This window comes from Petromyzon marinus, chromosome 77, assembly GCF_048934315.1.
Source record: "Petromyzon marinus isolate PM22_M1 ecotype Great Lakes invasive population chromosome 77, UKy_Petmar_22M1.pri1.0, whole genome shotgun sequence".
Classification (NCBI taxonomy): Eukaryota; Metazoa; Chordata; class Hyperoartia; order Petromyzontiformes; family Petromyzontidae; genus Petromyzon; species Petromyzon marinus.
In genome coordinates this window covers 3,508,781-3,523,000 of record NC_133743.1, presented here as the reverse complement: position 1 = coordinate 3,523,000, position 14,220 = coordinate 3,508,781, and the positions used below count along the sequence as shown (strand labels likewise).

Here is a 14,220-nt window from a genome sequence, read left to right as displayed (position 1 = left end):
CGACCCGTGGTACCTGGGTCTGCCCCGTGACCTCCTGCTCGCGGGCGTTCGACACTTCATGTGGCCTCAAGATGTTTGGCTGTGGGAGTTTACAAGGGAGAGGGAAGAGGGTTTGTGGTGTTCAGGGACGGGAGGCACCGGGGCGGAGAGGGCGGAGGGTTTGTGGTGTGCAGGGACGGGAGGCACCGGGGAGAGGGTTGCGAGGGTTTGTTGCGTGCATGGAGGGGTGGGGCTAGAGAAATTAGCAAGTAAGTTGACTTGTTGTATAAGTCGTAATCGGACGACGACAACCGAGTGGGTGAGTAAAAATCATAGCAGTTAAAACTTGACGTGGTTTATCACAGATTTGTTCATGAAGCCATCCATTGCATTTACAGTCACTCCTCGATAACGTTTCTGAAAAATGCGACTTTAAGTGAGGGAACGTTAATCGAAACTTATTTTTCTTTCGTAATCATCACTATCATTATCCTATGACAGGACCGGTGATGATGATGTAAATTGTGAGTGATGCAAAAAATGTGGAATAATAAAAAAAAGTTCGTTCTAAATACGTGGTATCGAGAAGCTCATAACCAAACCTCAGCCTCACCCACTCAAAGCGGGTGTCACACTACAGCCTCAATATGTTCATAAGACCAACATAATTATGAGCCTTTTTGTCAATCCACTGTTGGATTGAAGCCACCACCTCTCTTGCTTTTGCGATCCTGTAACAACCCACCTAGGAACTTGTGTACGCTATACAATTTGTGCGTGATCTTCTTGGTTCTTTCGGTAAAGTCACGTAGAAGGGAAATAATAAAATAATAAAAATAAAACATTACAAAATTCTCACGACGTTTTGGCCACAACACAAGAAGCCGTCCTGAGGTGAAGAAACAGAGCTGTCGGAAATACTTTACCGAAAAAACCAAGATGAATCCCTGCAGTCCCGAAAGCTTTAAATCGAAATTTGTGCGTGCTTTTGTTGGGTGTGGACATCAGCACATTCGCACCTCCGATTAGCACGGTTGCCTACGTACGGTGCGAATGAAGGTCAACAGACTCATACAATGAGGTAAAAACGTATTTGATCCCCTGCTGATTTTGTACGTTTGCCCACTGACAAAGAAATGATCAGTCTATAATTTTAATGGTAAGTTTATTTGAACAGTGAGAGACAGAATAACAACAAAAAAATCCAGAAAAACGCATGTCAAAAATGTTATAAATTGATTTGCATTTTAATGAGGGAAATAAGTATTTGATCCCCTCTCAATCAGAAAGATTTCTGGCTCCCAGTTGTCTTTATATAGGTAACGAGGTGAGATTAGCAGCACACTCTTAAAGGGAGTGCTTCTAATCTCAGCTTGTTACCTGTATAAAAGACACCTGTCCACAGAAGCAATCACTCAGATTCCAAACTCTCCACCATGGCCAAGAACAAAGAGCTCTCCAAGGATGTCAGGGACACGATTGTAGACCTACACAAGGCTGGAATGGGCTACAAGACCATTGACAAGAAGCTTTGTTAGAAGGTGATAATTGGTGCGATTATCCACAAATGGAAGAAACACAAAAGAACTGTCAATCTCCCTCGGCCTGGGCTCCATGCAAGATCTCACCTCGTGGAGTTGCAATTATCATGAGAACGGTGAGGAATCAGCCCAGAACTACACGGGAGGATCTTGTCCATGATCTCAAGGCACATGGGACCATAGTCACAAAGAAAACAATTGGTAACACACTACGCCGTGAAGGACTGAAATCTTGCAGCGCCTGCAAGGTCCCCCTGCTCAAGAAAGCACATATACATGCCCGTCTGGAGTTTGCCAATGAACATTTGAATGATTCAGTGGACAACTGGGTGAAAGTGTTGTGGTCAGATGAGACCAAAATGGAGCTCTTTGGCATCAACTCAACTCGCCGTGTTTGGAGGAGGAATGCTGCATATGCCCCCAAGAACACCATCCCCACCGTCAAACATGGAGGTGGAAACATTATGCTTTGGGGGTGTTTTTCTGCTAAGGGGACAGGACAACTTCACCACATCAAAGAGACGATGGACTGGGCCATGTACCGTCAAATCTTGGGTGAGAACCTCCTTCCCTCAGCCAAGGCATTGAAAATGGGTCGTGGATGTGTATTCCAGCATGACAATGACCCAAAACACACGGCCAAGGCAACAAGTAGTGGCTCAAGAAGAAGCACATTAAGGTCCTGGAGTGGCCTAGCCAGTCTCCAGACCTTAATCCCATAGAAAATCTGTGGAGGGAGCTGAAGGTTCGAGTTGCCAAACGTCAGCCTCGAAATATTAATGACTTGGAGAAGATCTGCAAAGAGGAGTGGGACAAAATCCCTCCTGAGATTTGTGCAAACCTGGTGACCAACTACAAGAAACGTCTGACCTCTGTGATTGCCAACAAGGGTTTTGCCACCAAGTACTAAGTCATGTTTTGCAGAGGGGTCAAATACTTATTTTCCTCATCAAAATGCAAATCAATTTATAACCTACCATTAAAATTATAGAGAGATCATTTCTTTGTCAGTGGGCAAACGTGCAAAATCAGCAGGGGATCAAATACGTTTTTCTCTCGCTGTACGTGATTTTTTTCTGAAAGAACCAAAGAGTATGGATTCCTGCGGATTATGTTTAAGGGTTTGCGTTTAAAGGCCAACACTTAAACGTAAATCCTTAAACACAAGGGTTTGCGTTTAAGGGTTTGCATTTAAGGGTTTGCATTTAATGGTGGGCTCTTAAACGCAGACGCTTAAGCGCAATTGTTTTCGTTTAAGGGTTGGCGATTAAGGTTTGGCGTTTAAGGGTTGATGTTTATAAGGGTTGGAGTTTAGCAGGATTTGTTTAATAGTTGGCTTTTAAGGGTTGGCGTGAAAGGGTTGTGTTCAAGTGTTGGCGTTTAAGACTTCGTATTTAAGGGTTGGGTTTAAGGGTTTGCGTTTAATGGTGGGCTCTTAAACGCAAACGCTTGAACACAATGGATTTCGTTTAAGGTTTGGCGATTAAGGGTTGGCGTTAAAGGTTTGGCATTTAAGGGTTGGTGTTTATAAGGGTTAGGGTTTAAAAGGATTTGTTTCATGGTTGGATTTTAAGGGTTTGCATTTAAGGGTTTGTGTTTTAAGGGTTGGCGTTTAAGAGTTGTCTTTGAAGGATTGTGTTTATGGGTTTACGTTCAAGAGTTTGTGTTAAAGGTTTGGCGATTAATGGTTTGTGTTTAAGGGTTGGAGTTTAACAGTTTGCGTTCAAGAGTTGGTGTTAAAGGGTTTGCGTTAAAAGATTGGTGTTTAAGGGGTTGGTGTTTTAGGTTTGGCGTTAAAGGTTTGGCATTTAAGGGTTGGTGTTTAAGCTTGTGTTTTTTCTAAAGGTTGGTATTTGGTTGACTTTCAGCGGTTGGAATTTAAGAGTTTGGTGTTTAAGGGTTGGTGCTTAGGGGTTGGCGTTAAAGGGTTGGCGTTCAAGAGTTGGCGTTCAAGGGTTGGCGTTAAAGGGTTGGTGTTCATAAGGGTAGGGGTTAAAAGGGTGTGGGTTTAAAAAGGTTGGGGTTTAAGAGGGTTTGTGTTTCACGGTTGGCGTTTAAGGGGTTGGCGTTTAAGGGAGTGTTTTTATAAAGCTTGGCGATTAAGGGTTTGTGTTTTAAGGTTTGGCGTTTACGGGTTGGCGTTAAAGGTTTGGCGTTTAAACGTTGGTGCTTTAGGGTTGGCGTTTAAGGGTTAGTTTAAAGGGTTGGTGTTTAATGGTTTGTGTTTAGTGTTTGGCGTTTTACGGTTGTCGTTAAAGATTTGGTGTTTAAGGGTTAGTGTATAATGGTTGGCGTTTAAAAAGCAACCTTTAAACGTAAATCCTTAAACACAAGGGTTTGCGTTTAAGGGTTGGCGTTAAAGGTTTGGCGTTTAAGGGTTGGTGTTTAAGCTTTTTTTATAAATATAAAGGTTGGCATTTGGTTCACTTTCAGCGGTTGGCGTTTAAGAGTTGGTGTTTAAAAGTTGGTGCTTAACGGTTGGCGTTAAAGGGGTGGTGTTTAAGGGGTTGGCGTTTAAGGTTTGGCATTTAAGGGTTGGTGTTCATAAGGGTAGGGGTTAAAAATGTTGGGGTTTAAAAGGGCTTGTTTAATGGTTGGCGTTTAGGTTTTGGTGTTTAAGGGTTTGCGTTAAACGGTTGGCGTTTAAGGTTTGGCGTTAAAGAGATTGGCGTTTAAGGGAGTGTTTTTATAAAGGTTGACGATTAAGGGTTTGTGTTTTAAGGGTTGGCGTTTAAGGGTTGGCGTTTAAGGGTTGGCTTTTAAGGGTTGGTGCCTGAAGTTTGCCGTTAATGGGTTGGTATATTAGAGTTGACGTTTAAGGGTTAAGTCTTAAAGGGTCGGTGTGCAATGGTTTGTGTTTAATGAATGGCGCTTAAGGGTTGGCGTTTAAGGGTTGGCTTTTAAGGGTTGGCGTATAATGGTTCGTGTTTAAGATTTGGTGTTTAATGGTTGGCGTTTTAGGGTTGTGTTTAAGGGTTAGCGTTTAAAAGGCAACCTTTAAAGGAAAATCCTTAAACACAAGGGTTTGCGTTTAAGGCTTTGTGCTAAAGGGTTAGTGTTTAAGAGTTGGTGTTTAAGGGTTGGCGTTAAGGGTTATATACACTTTGGTTATTTTGGTAAAGTCACGTAGGTATTTTATTTTATACCTACGCAACTTTACCGAAGGAACCAAAGAGTATGGATTCCTGCAGTCACGAAAGCTTCAAATCAAGGTTAAGGATTATGTTTAAGGTTTTGTTTTTAAGAGGCAACCCTTGAAAGTAAATCCTTAAACACAAGGGTTTGCGTTTAAGGGTTGGCGTTCAAGGGTTGGCGTTTAAGGGTTGGCGTATAATGGTTCGCGTTTAAGATTTGGTGTTTAAGGGTTTGTGTTTAATGTTTGACGTTTAAGCGTTGTCGTATAAGGTTTGACATTTATGTGTTGGCATATAAGGGTGTGCTTAAAGGTTGGCGTTTAAGGGTTGGCGTTTAATGGTTGGCGATTAAGGGTTGGCGTTGAATGGTTCGCGTTTAAGATTTTGCGTTTAAGGATTTGTGTTTAATGGTTGATGTTTAAGCGTTGTCGTATAAGGTTTGACGCTTAAGTGTTGGTGTTTAACGGTTACTGTTTAAGGGTTGGCGTTCAAGGCTTGGCATTAAGGGTTTTATACCCTTTGGTTATTTTGGTAAAGTCACGTAGGTTTTTTTTTATACCTACATAACTTTACCGAAGGAACCAAAGAGTATGGATTCCTGCAGTCACGAAAGCTTCAAATCAAGGTTAAGGATTATGTTTAAGGTTTTGCTTTTAAGAGGCAACCCTTGAACGTAAATCCTTAAACACAAGGGTTTGCGTTTTAAGGGTTTGCGTTTAAGGGTTGGTGTCTAAGTGTTGGCGTTAAGGGGCTGGCGTTTAGGCGTTGGTGCTTAAAGGTTGCTGTTTAAGGGTTGGTGTTTAAGGGTTTGCTTTTAAGGGTTGGCGTATAATGGTTCACGTTTAAGATTTGGTGTTTAAGGTTTGGCGTTTAAGGGTTGACGTTTAAGGGTTGGTGTTTAAGGGTTGGTGTTAAAGGGTTGGCGTTAAGGGTTATATACTTTTCGGTTCTTTTGGTAAAGTCACGCAGGTATTTTGTTATACGTATTTGACTTTACCGAAAGAACCAAAGAGTATGGATTTCTACAGTCACGAAAGCTTCAAATCAACGTTAAGGGGTATGTTTAAGGTTTTGCTTTTAAGCTTTGGTGCTTTGCTTAAAAGTTGCCGTTTAAAGGTTGGTATTTAACAGTTAGCGTTTAAGGGTTGGCGTTTAAGGGTTGGTATTTGAAGAGTTGGTGTTTAAGGGTTGGGCGTTAAAGGGTTAGCATTTAAAGGTTGGTGTTTAAGGGTTGGCGTTTAAGGGTTTTGCGTTTAGGGGTTGGTGTTTAATGGTTGGCGTTTAAGGGTTGGTGTTTAAGGGTTGGCGTTTAAGGCTTGATGTTTAAGGGTTAGCGTTTCAGGATTCCCGTTTTAGTTTTGGCGTGTAAAGGTGTTGCTGTTTAAAGGATGGTGTTTAGATGTTGGCATTTAAGTGTTGGCATTTAAGGGTTGGTGTTTAAGGGTTGCCGTTTAAAGGTTGGCGTTTAAAAGGGTTCGCGTTGAATGGTTGGTGTTTAAGTGTTGCCGTTTAAGGGTTTGCATGTAATGGTTGGCGTTTAAGGTTTGATGTTTCAGGGTTTGCGTTTTAAGGGTTGGCGTTCATGGGTTGGCGTTAATGGGTTGGCGTTCATGGGTTGGCGTTTAAGGGTTGGTGTTTTCTTGTTGGCTTCTAAGGGTTGGCGCTTAAGGGTTGGTGTATAAGGTTGGTGTATAAGGGTTCACGTTTAAGGTTTGGTGTTTAATGGTTTGCGTTTTAAGGGTTGGCGTTTCAGAGTTGGCGTTTCAGGGTTGGCGTTTAAGGTTTCGCGTTTAAAGCATTGGTGTTTCAGTGTTGGCGTTCAAGGGTTGGCGTTCAAAGGTTGGCATTAGAAAGTTCGCGTTCAAGGGTTGGTGTTTAATGGTTGATATTTAAGGGTTGGCGTGTCAGGATTGCTGTTTCAGTGTTGGCGTTTAAGGGTGTTCCTGTTTAAGGGATGGTGTTTAGGTGTTAGCATGTAAGGGTTGACTTTTATTAGTTGGCATTTAAGGGTTGGTGTTTAAGGTTTCACGTTTAAGGGTTGGTGTTTAAGGGTTGGCGATTAAGGGTTGATGTATAAGTGTTGATGTTTAAGGGATGGGATTTAAGGTTTGGCGTTTAAAACGTTGGTGTTTCAGTGTTGGCGTTGGTGCTTTTAATGTAGAAATATAATTATATAATTCAGAAAAATATACAATTCAAAGTTATTTCATTTTAAAACCTCAAAACAGAGCATCGGAAGCTTGCGTGAATGCTTCGTTCATGTGCAATTTTTTTAGTGACTTTCCTGGCTAAAGGCCATAAATGGTTGTGAGGGGCGCCGAAGGCGGTCAGGCTTGCATCAACCCATGGTTGTGAACATCCAGACATTAATCAGCAAGGAGCATTTCTAGTCCTAGTTCGACAAAATCTACGTCAACACGTAATACAAAATTAGAATTCGTGTTGTAGAGAATGTATCTCCTCTACGTGTAACTTTTTAGAGGTATGCCTTGTAACTGATGAATGATCCGAGTGTGCTCCCTATTTCAAAGACAATGAGTTTCTCCAGAGGGAGATGCTTCCTGAAACACAAAAATACCATTTGACCTATATCACAAGAACAATGAGTCTCACCTGAGTTAACTGTACAGGTAACTTCCAAAACACACACTTTGTCCTAACATCACGTATTCAATGTTTGAGCCTTATAAATAAAATGTCACATGTACACACACAATCAGACGTGCTCATTCTAAATTATTGACAGGAATATTAACAAAATCTAATTACTGCACTGAAATATACTGCATCAGGTTACATCGCATTAACAAGAAGCTATTTTTAAAAAATTCGCATCATCTGCATAACAGTGAATGTACAACATACTATTGCGCCATTCAAAACCAGTAGGCCATTGCATGCTGGCGTCCGGGTCAAAATTGAGCAAATTCCAAAGATTACCAACAAACTCCACAACTAAGATCATCACCCCCTATTGACAGGCTCTTGTCCACATGCAGGCTGTTTACAGGGCCACCACCTTGTGCCACAGGGGCAGCTGCTACTTGAGGGTGCTCTGAGTGTTTGAGACGAGATAAGATACAAAACTACAAATTGCCGATGCAATTAAGCAAGTACAATATAAATGCAATTGATAACAGTGAATGCTTGGGAGCTTTTTGGCTCTCGCTCCTGGTTAGAAATCTACCCATCCCACAGGTCCACAAAGACTGGCCGCTCTTACCCCTGCAGGTTGAACCTAGGAATTGAGTGTTCAACTTCATATTCTTGTCATTAAAGGCCTGTGACAAAGGTGCATCTATTGGAGTGACATTGTCTCAAGCTTACACATCTACCGGGTTTCCATTTAAGTTTGTATTGTCTCGGAGGAAGTCCACCCACACCTCGACTTCCACAAACTGCAGGGAGCTGCCTCGCTCTGCCTCACAGTCAGAATTCTCCTCCTGCTTCACGTTACCTAAATCGACGTGAAGGTCTGATTTCGGAGTTGAATCATCATCTTCACATTTGACCCTCACTTCTTCGCTCTTCACCATCACTTCTTCACATTTCACCTTCACCTCTTCATATTTCACCTTGATACCTTTAAAAGTGTCCATGCTGGGATTTCCTTCCGGTTCTTGCTTGATGAAGGATGGGCTCATTGCGGCACTTTGACTTTCACAAGCTGATTTCAGACTCCACTCCTTGTAGATTTTCTGATGCTTGTGTGTTCTCTGGTGTCTTTGAAGATGTGGTGACCGTGCAAACACCATCCCACACAGAGTGCACCTGAAGGGTTTCTCTCCCGTGTGTGTTCTCTGGTGTGTGACGAGAGTAGATGACTGTGAAAATGCCTTCCCACACACACTGCACTTGAAGGGTTTCTCTCCTGTGTGTGTTCTCTGGTGTTTTTTAAGAGCAGATGGATGTGAAAATGCCTTCCCACACACAGTGCATTTGAAGGGTTTATTGCCCGTGTGTGTTCTCTGGTGTTTTTTAAGAGCAGATGGATGTGAAAATGCCTTCCCACACACAGTGCACTTGAAGGATTTATCTCCCATGTGTGTTCTCTGGTGTCCTACAAGAGTAGATGACTGTGAAAATGCCTTGCCACACACACTGCACTTGAAGGGTTTCTCCCCTGTGTGTGTTCTCTGGTGTTTTTTAAGAGCAGATGGATGTGAAAATGCCTTCCCACAAACAGTGCACTTGAAGGGTTTATCTCCCGTGTGTGTTCTCTGGTGTTCTACAAGAGTAGATGAATGTGCAAATGCCTTCCCACACACACTGCACTTGAAGGGTTTATCTCCCGTGTGTGTTCTCTGATGTGCTACAAGAGTAGATGAACGTAAAAACGCCTTCCCACACACACTGCACTGGAAGGGTTTCTCTCCCGTGTGTGTTCTCTGGTGTACATGAAGAGTAGATGAATCTGAAAACGCCTTCCCGCATGGAGTGCACTTGAAGGGTTTCTCTCCTGTGTGAGTTCTCTGGTGTATTACAAGAGTAGATGAATCTGCAAACGCCTTCCCACACGGAGTGCACTTGAAGGGTTTCTCTCCCGTGTGTGTTCTCTGGTGTGTTACAAGAGTAGATGACTGTGAAAATGCCTTCCCACACACACTGCACTTGAAGGGTTTCTCTCCTGTGTGTGTTCTCTGGTGTTTTTTAAGAGCAGATGGATGTGAAAATGCCTTCCCACACACAGTGCACTTGAAGGGTTTATCTCCCGTGTGTGTTCTCTGGTGTTCTACAAGAGTAGATGAACGTGCAAACACCTTCCCACACACACTGCACTTGAAGGGTTTATCTCCCGTGTGTGTTCTCTGATGTGCTACAAGAGTAGATGAACGTGCAAACGACTTCCCACACACACTGCACCTGAAGGGTTTCTCTCCCGTGTGAGTTCTTTGGTGTACATGAAGAGTAGATGAATCTGAAAACGCCTTCCCGCACGGAGTGCACTTGAAGGGTTTCTCTCCTGTGTGAGTTCTCTGGTGTATTACAAGAGTAGATGAATCTGCAAATGCCTTCCCACACACACTGCACTTGAAGGGTTTCTCTCCTGTGTGTGTTCTCTGGTGTTTTTTAAGAGCAGATGACTGTGAAAATGCCTTCTCACACTCAGTGCACTTGAAGGGTTTCTCTCCCGTGTGAGTTCTCTGGTGCCGTGTCAAATGTCCAGTCCGATCCGTGCTGTATGCACACCGGTCGCATTGTTGCCTTGTTGTACCAAGCCTCGCCGAGTGCCTTTGCTCCATCAGACCAATTCTGCAGAGGAAGCAACATAGGAAGCGACAGCTGCCAACAGAAAAAAATTATATCCACACCATCTACACGTCAGTATCGATGCACAGAGGAATGCATATACACACAGTCACACGTGACTTACACGTCTATACTTATTCATATATTCATGATATAGTGAAATAGTGTCCCAAATTTATCACATGGGCTGTTATGGCACACAATTAGAGGGCGAATGGTCATAAACATGCCTGGAAGCACTAGTATCTTCAAAATGAATGTTAACCCAAAAATCCGAGCACACAATTTCGGCTGTCTGGCTACAAATGGAATATTTGTAAAAGCTAAATTCAACTGACATAGCAAAAGGTGTTTAAAATAAAACTATTTGTGTTATGCAGAAATGCATAAATTAATGCTCAATCGCAACTTAGAGGTGTAAAGTCAGCCAGGCTCACGATGTCCTTGAATGCTGGGATGAACGGATCTGACTTCAGCTGCATGTGTGTGCTGTGTTAACTTCTTTACTGTTTCCATTCTTACAAAGAGTTCCAGAGGAAAGCAAAAACAAACTATTGTTTTGATAGAACCTCCGTGTTCAACATAGTTAATAGACTTTACTGCAAACACAAACTTGACGCTGTCACACACTGGCATGGTTCACAGGTGGTGGTGTGTCCAGACCAGTGGTTCTTAACCTGGGTTCGATCGAACCCCAGGGGTTCGGTGAGTCGATCTCAGGGGTTCAGCAGAGCCCCCGCCACGGAGGTCCGGACACACTTGAATTATTGTGTAAATTTGTGATGACACACACGGCCCGCTTGGCCATCACTGGCTGCAGATGATCATGCTACACTGCTTGGCCAATCAGCGCTGCGGGGAATTTAGTGCGTACTCAGTAGTCAACGTGTGACTGTTGTTGTCGTACGTCGTGTGATTTCTTTAATATTTTATCCATACTAACTATGTCGGGCAAAAGAAGAAAGTGGTCGGACGAATATGTAGAACATGGATTCTCATGTATCACGGAATGTGATGGGAGTGAGCGTCCTATCTGTATGATTTGCAACGCCAAGTTGAGCAACTCTAGTCTTGCACCGGCAAAACTAAAGGAACACTTCTTGAAGCTGCATGGAGATGGGGAATACAAGAACACAACACTTGCTGAATTCAGGGTGAAGAGAGCCAGATTCGATTAAAGGGCCACTCTGCCTGCTCTTGGATTTGTACCTGTTAACAAACCGATCCTGACAGCATCGTACGAAGTTGCTTACCTGATCGCAAAGCAGGGCAAGCCACACACCATTGGTGAAACACTTGTGAAACCAGCTGCATTAAAGATGGCGAATCTGATACTCGGAACAGCGGCCGAAGGTAAATGATCCCAAATTCCCCTTTCAAATGACACCGTCAGTGACAGAATAGAAGACATGAGTAAAGACATCTTGGCTCAAGTAGTCGCGGATCTGATTTTAAGCCCGGCAAAATTCAGCCTTCAACTCGACGAAACCACAGACGTTTCTGATCTAAGCCAGCTTGCTGTTTTTGTACGCTATGTGAAAGACGACATGATAAAAGAAGAGTTTTTATTTTGTAAGCCTCTTACAACAACAACGAAGGCAGCCGATGTGAAGAAGCTTGTGGATGACTTCTTCAGAGACAACAATCTTTCATGGGATATGGTTTCTGCAGTTTGTACGGACGGAGCTCCAGTCATGCTGGGAAGAAAGTCTGGTTTTGGTGCGCTAGTAAAGGCCGATGCACCACACATCATTGTGACGCATTGTATTCTGCACAGGCATGCGTTGGCAACAAAAACCTTACCTCCAAAAATGACAGAAGTATTAAAAACTGTGGTGGAATGTGTGAACTATGTGCGAAAAAGTGCTCTGAGGCACCGCATCTTCAGTGAGCTGTGTAAAGAAATGGGCTCTGAATTTGAGGTACTTCTGCTCCATTCTAATATTCGGTGGTTATCCCGGGGACAGGTGCTGAATCGTATTTTTGCCATGCGTGTGGAATTAGCCCTGTTTTTGCAAGAGCACCAACACTGCCATGCAGATTGCTTCAAAAATCCTGAGTTCATTCTCATTTTAGCGTACATGGCTGATATATTCGCAGCTCTCAATCATCTCAATCAGCAGATGCAGGGTGGTGGAGTCAATATCATGGAAGCGGAAGAACACCTGAAGGCTTTTCAAAAAAAGCTACCGTTATGGAAACGACGAACAGAGAACAATAACTTCGCAAACTTCCCGCTTCTGGACGACTGTGCAAGTAAGATCGAAGATGTGTCTGGGATCGGAGATATTTCTGTATCCACGGAACTGAAGCAAACAATTGCCACGCACTTAGATGAGCTTGCAAAGTCTCTCGACGGATATTTCCCTACAAGAGAGTCATATCCAGCATGGGTGAGACAGCCGTTCACGTTTGCTGTTGAAACAGCAGATGTCAATGATGAATTCCTCGACGAAATCATTGAAATTCAGCAGAGCCAGGTTCAACAGCAACTCTTCAGAACAACGCTCTCAACGTTTTGGTGTCGACAAATGAACAAGTATCCAGTTATTGCTAAGAAAGCCCTGGATTTTTTTATACCATTTGTTACAACATATCTTTGTGAGCAATCCTTTTCGAGGATGCTGGACATAAAAACGAAGAAAAGGAACAGACTTTGCTGTGAAAATGACATGAGAGTGGCACTTGCCAAGGTGAAGCCACGCATATCTGAACTGATCTCTCAAAGGCAACAGCAGAAGTCACATTGATTTCCAGGTATGTAATTTGTGGTGAGTTTATGCATTGTGTTGGTTTTATTCTTTGAACAAGGTAATGTTCATGCACGGCTCATTTTGTGTACCAGTAAAAAACATATCTATGTCTTGAATTTGAAAAAAATCACATTTTATTTTTCACTAAAGAGGGGTTCGGTGAATGCGCATATGAAACTGGTGGGGTTCGGTACCTCCAACAAGGTTAAGAACCACTGGTCCAGACCAATGCCTGGCCACCTTCATTCGGTCAGTATTAATGCTTCCTTACTCCACCAAGTAATTCATTGAAAATCAATCAACATCGCCGAGGCTGCGGGTCTCTCTATCTCCCCGTGGTGAAATGTTAACTGCCTCTCTTGGCATACAGGAAGTTGTGGGTTCGTTCCCGACCCTGACGCCTGCTGTATATTTGGAGTTTGCGTACTCTCTCTCCCCCCGTGGTCGAGTGGATTTCCCTCCGGATCCCCCGGTTGTCCCCACTCCACATGCAGAGGGAACGCCACCACGCTTCGAGTGAGCGCCGCCGCGTGCCCAGAGTGAACGCCGCCGCGCCTCTAAGCCTCACCTTGTTGTTGTTGTTGGTGTGGGCAGGTCGCTTCTGAAAACAAGAGCGGTATAGCAGCCCAAGCTGGCTTGGCCTGGTAAAAAAAAAACTGTACGAATATTTAAATGAAATCCAAGTTACAAAGTGGCGAGCCGTGTGAAGACAAATTAAACTTAAGCGAGAGAATTGAAGCAAACGCGATCAGGCGAGGGCAGGAGGCAAGGCCCCGCGTTGTAAAGTTCCAGACTGGACATCGCTTCCTTGCTCGCTGCTACTCAATTTACATCCCAACGAGAGAGAGCGAGGCTCTACCTCGGTAAACAACAACCACCAAAACCACCACCTCCACAACCACCACAACCACCACCACTACCGCGATGAGAATTTCTCACCTCGGATTTCAATGCACAGGCGGAGCGGAAACTTCCTGTTACCTCGTGACGTCACGCGGCAGCAGGAGGTTACATGACGTCACTTGCGGGGTACGCTAACACTCTCCTCCCACAATGAGCGGCTCTGTAACTTAAATCACCAGATCTTATTTATTCACGATGTACTTACAAAAAAATCCGCAGACTACCTGCTGGATCTCCTCTCTGTTTCAAAGAAAAAATTTGACCTCAGGTCTTCGCTCATTTACCAGCTTCACATTCCCTATTGCCGTACAAAAACCGGAGGAAGGGCCTTTGCTATTGATGCCCCCAGGGTCTGGAATGCTATTGCTAATAAACTGCAACTTGAATCGCTACCAATGAGATCTTCTCTCAAAACTGCTCGAGAGGAGTTGTACACCCCGAGCTGCCACTGCTATTCATTGGCGTAAAATAAAATGTTTCGCTCCGGATGACGCTGCAAAGTATTATCTGTATTTTGATTTAGCGTGCTGATCTTAAAGGTGCATTGAAAAACTTGATACTCCGACTGATGCTTCTGTTGTTGTGCAGCCAGCTATGGCTCTAGGATTTGTGTGTTACATGTTATTTATGTAGTTTATTGTAAAAATTCGGTCACAGTCC

At 43.6% G+C, this 14,220-nt stretch overlaps 1 protein-coding gene across 5 annotated transcripts; it reads right to left on the bottom strand.

The window, feature by feature from the left end:
• Positions 1-318: 318 nt before the first annotated feature.
• Positions 319-13,911, bottom strand: LOC142907317 (uncharacterized). Of its 5 annotated transcripts, none has more exons than XM_076056696.1 (3): positions 13,597-13,911; positions 13,226-13,313; positions 319-9,907 (listed from the first exon to the last, which is right to left on the bottom strand). In XM_076056696.1, the coding sequence occupies exon 3, from the start codon at positions 9,895-9,897 to the stop codon at positions 7,978-7,980; it is 1,920 nt and encodes a 639-aa protein (XP_075912811.1). In that variant the 5' UTR covers positions 9,898-9,907; positions 13,226-13,313; positions 13,597-13,911; the 3' UTR covers positions 319-7,977. The 5 variants fall into 5 exon arrangements, with proteins under 5 accessions (XP_075912811.1, XP_075912812.1, XP_075912813.1 ...); XM_076056697.1 differs by having other exon boundaries at positions 319-9,909; positions 13,231-13,313; XM_076056698.1 differs by having other exon boundaries at positions 13,226-13,298.
• Between the last annotated feature and the right edge of the window lie 309 nt (positions 13,912-14,220).

Coding starts and splice junctions, on each gene's coding strand:
- LOC142907317 (XM_076056696.1), bottom strand. CDS start 9,897: ATGGAGCAAAGGCACTCGGCGAGGCTTGGTACAACAAGGCAACAATGC.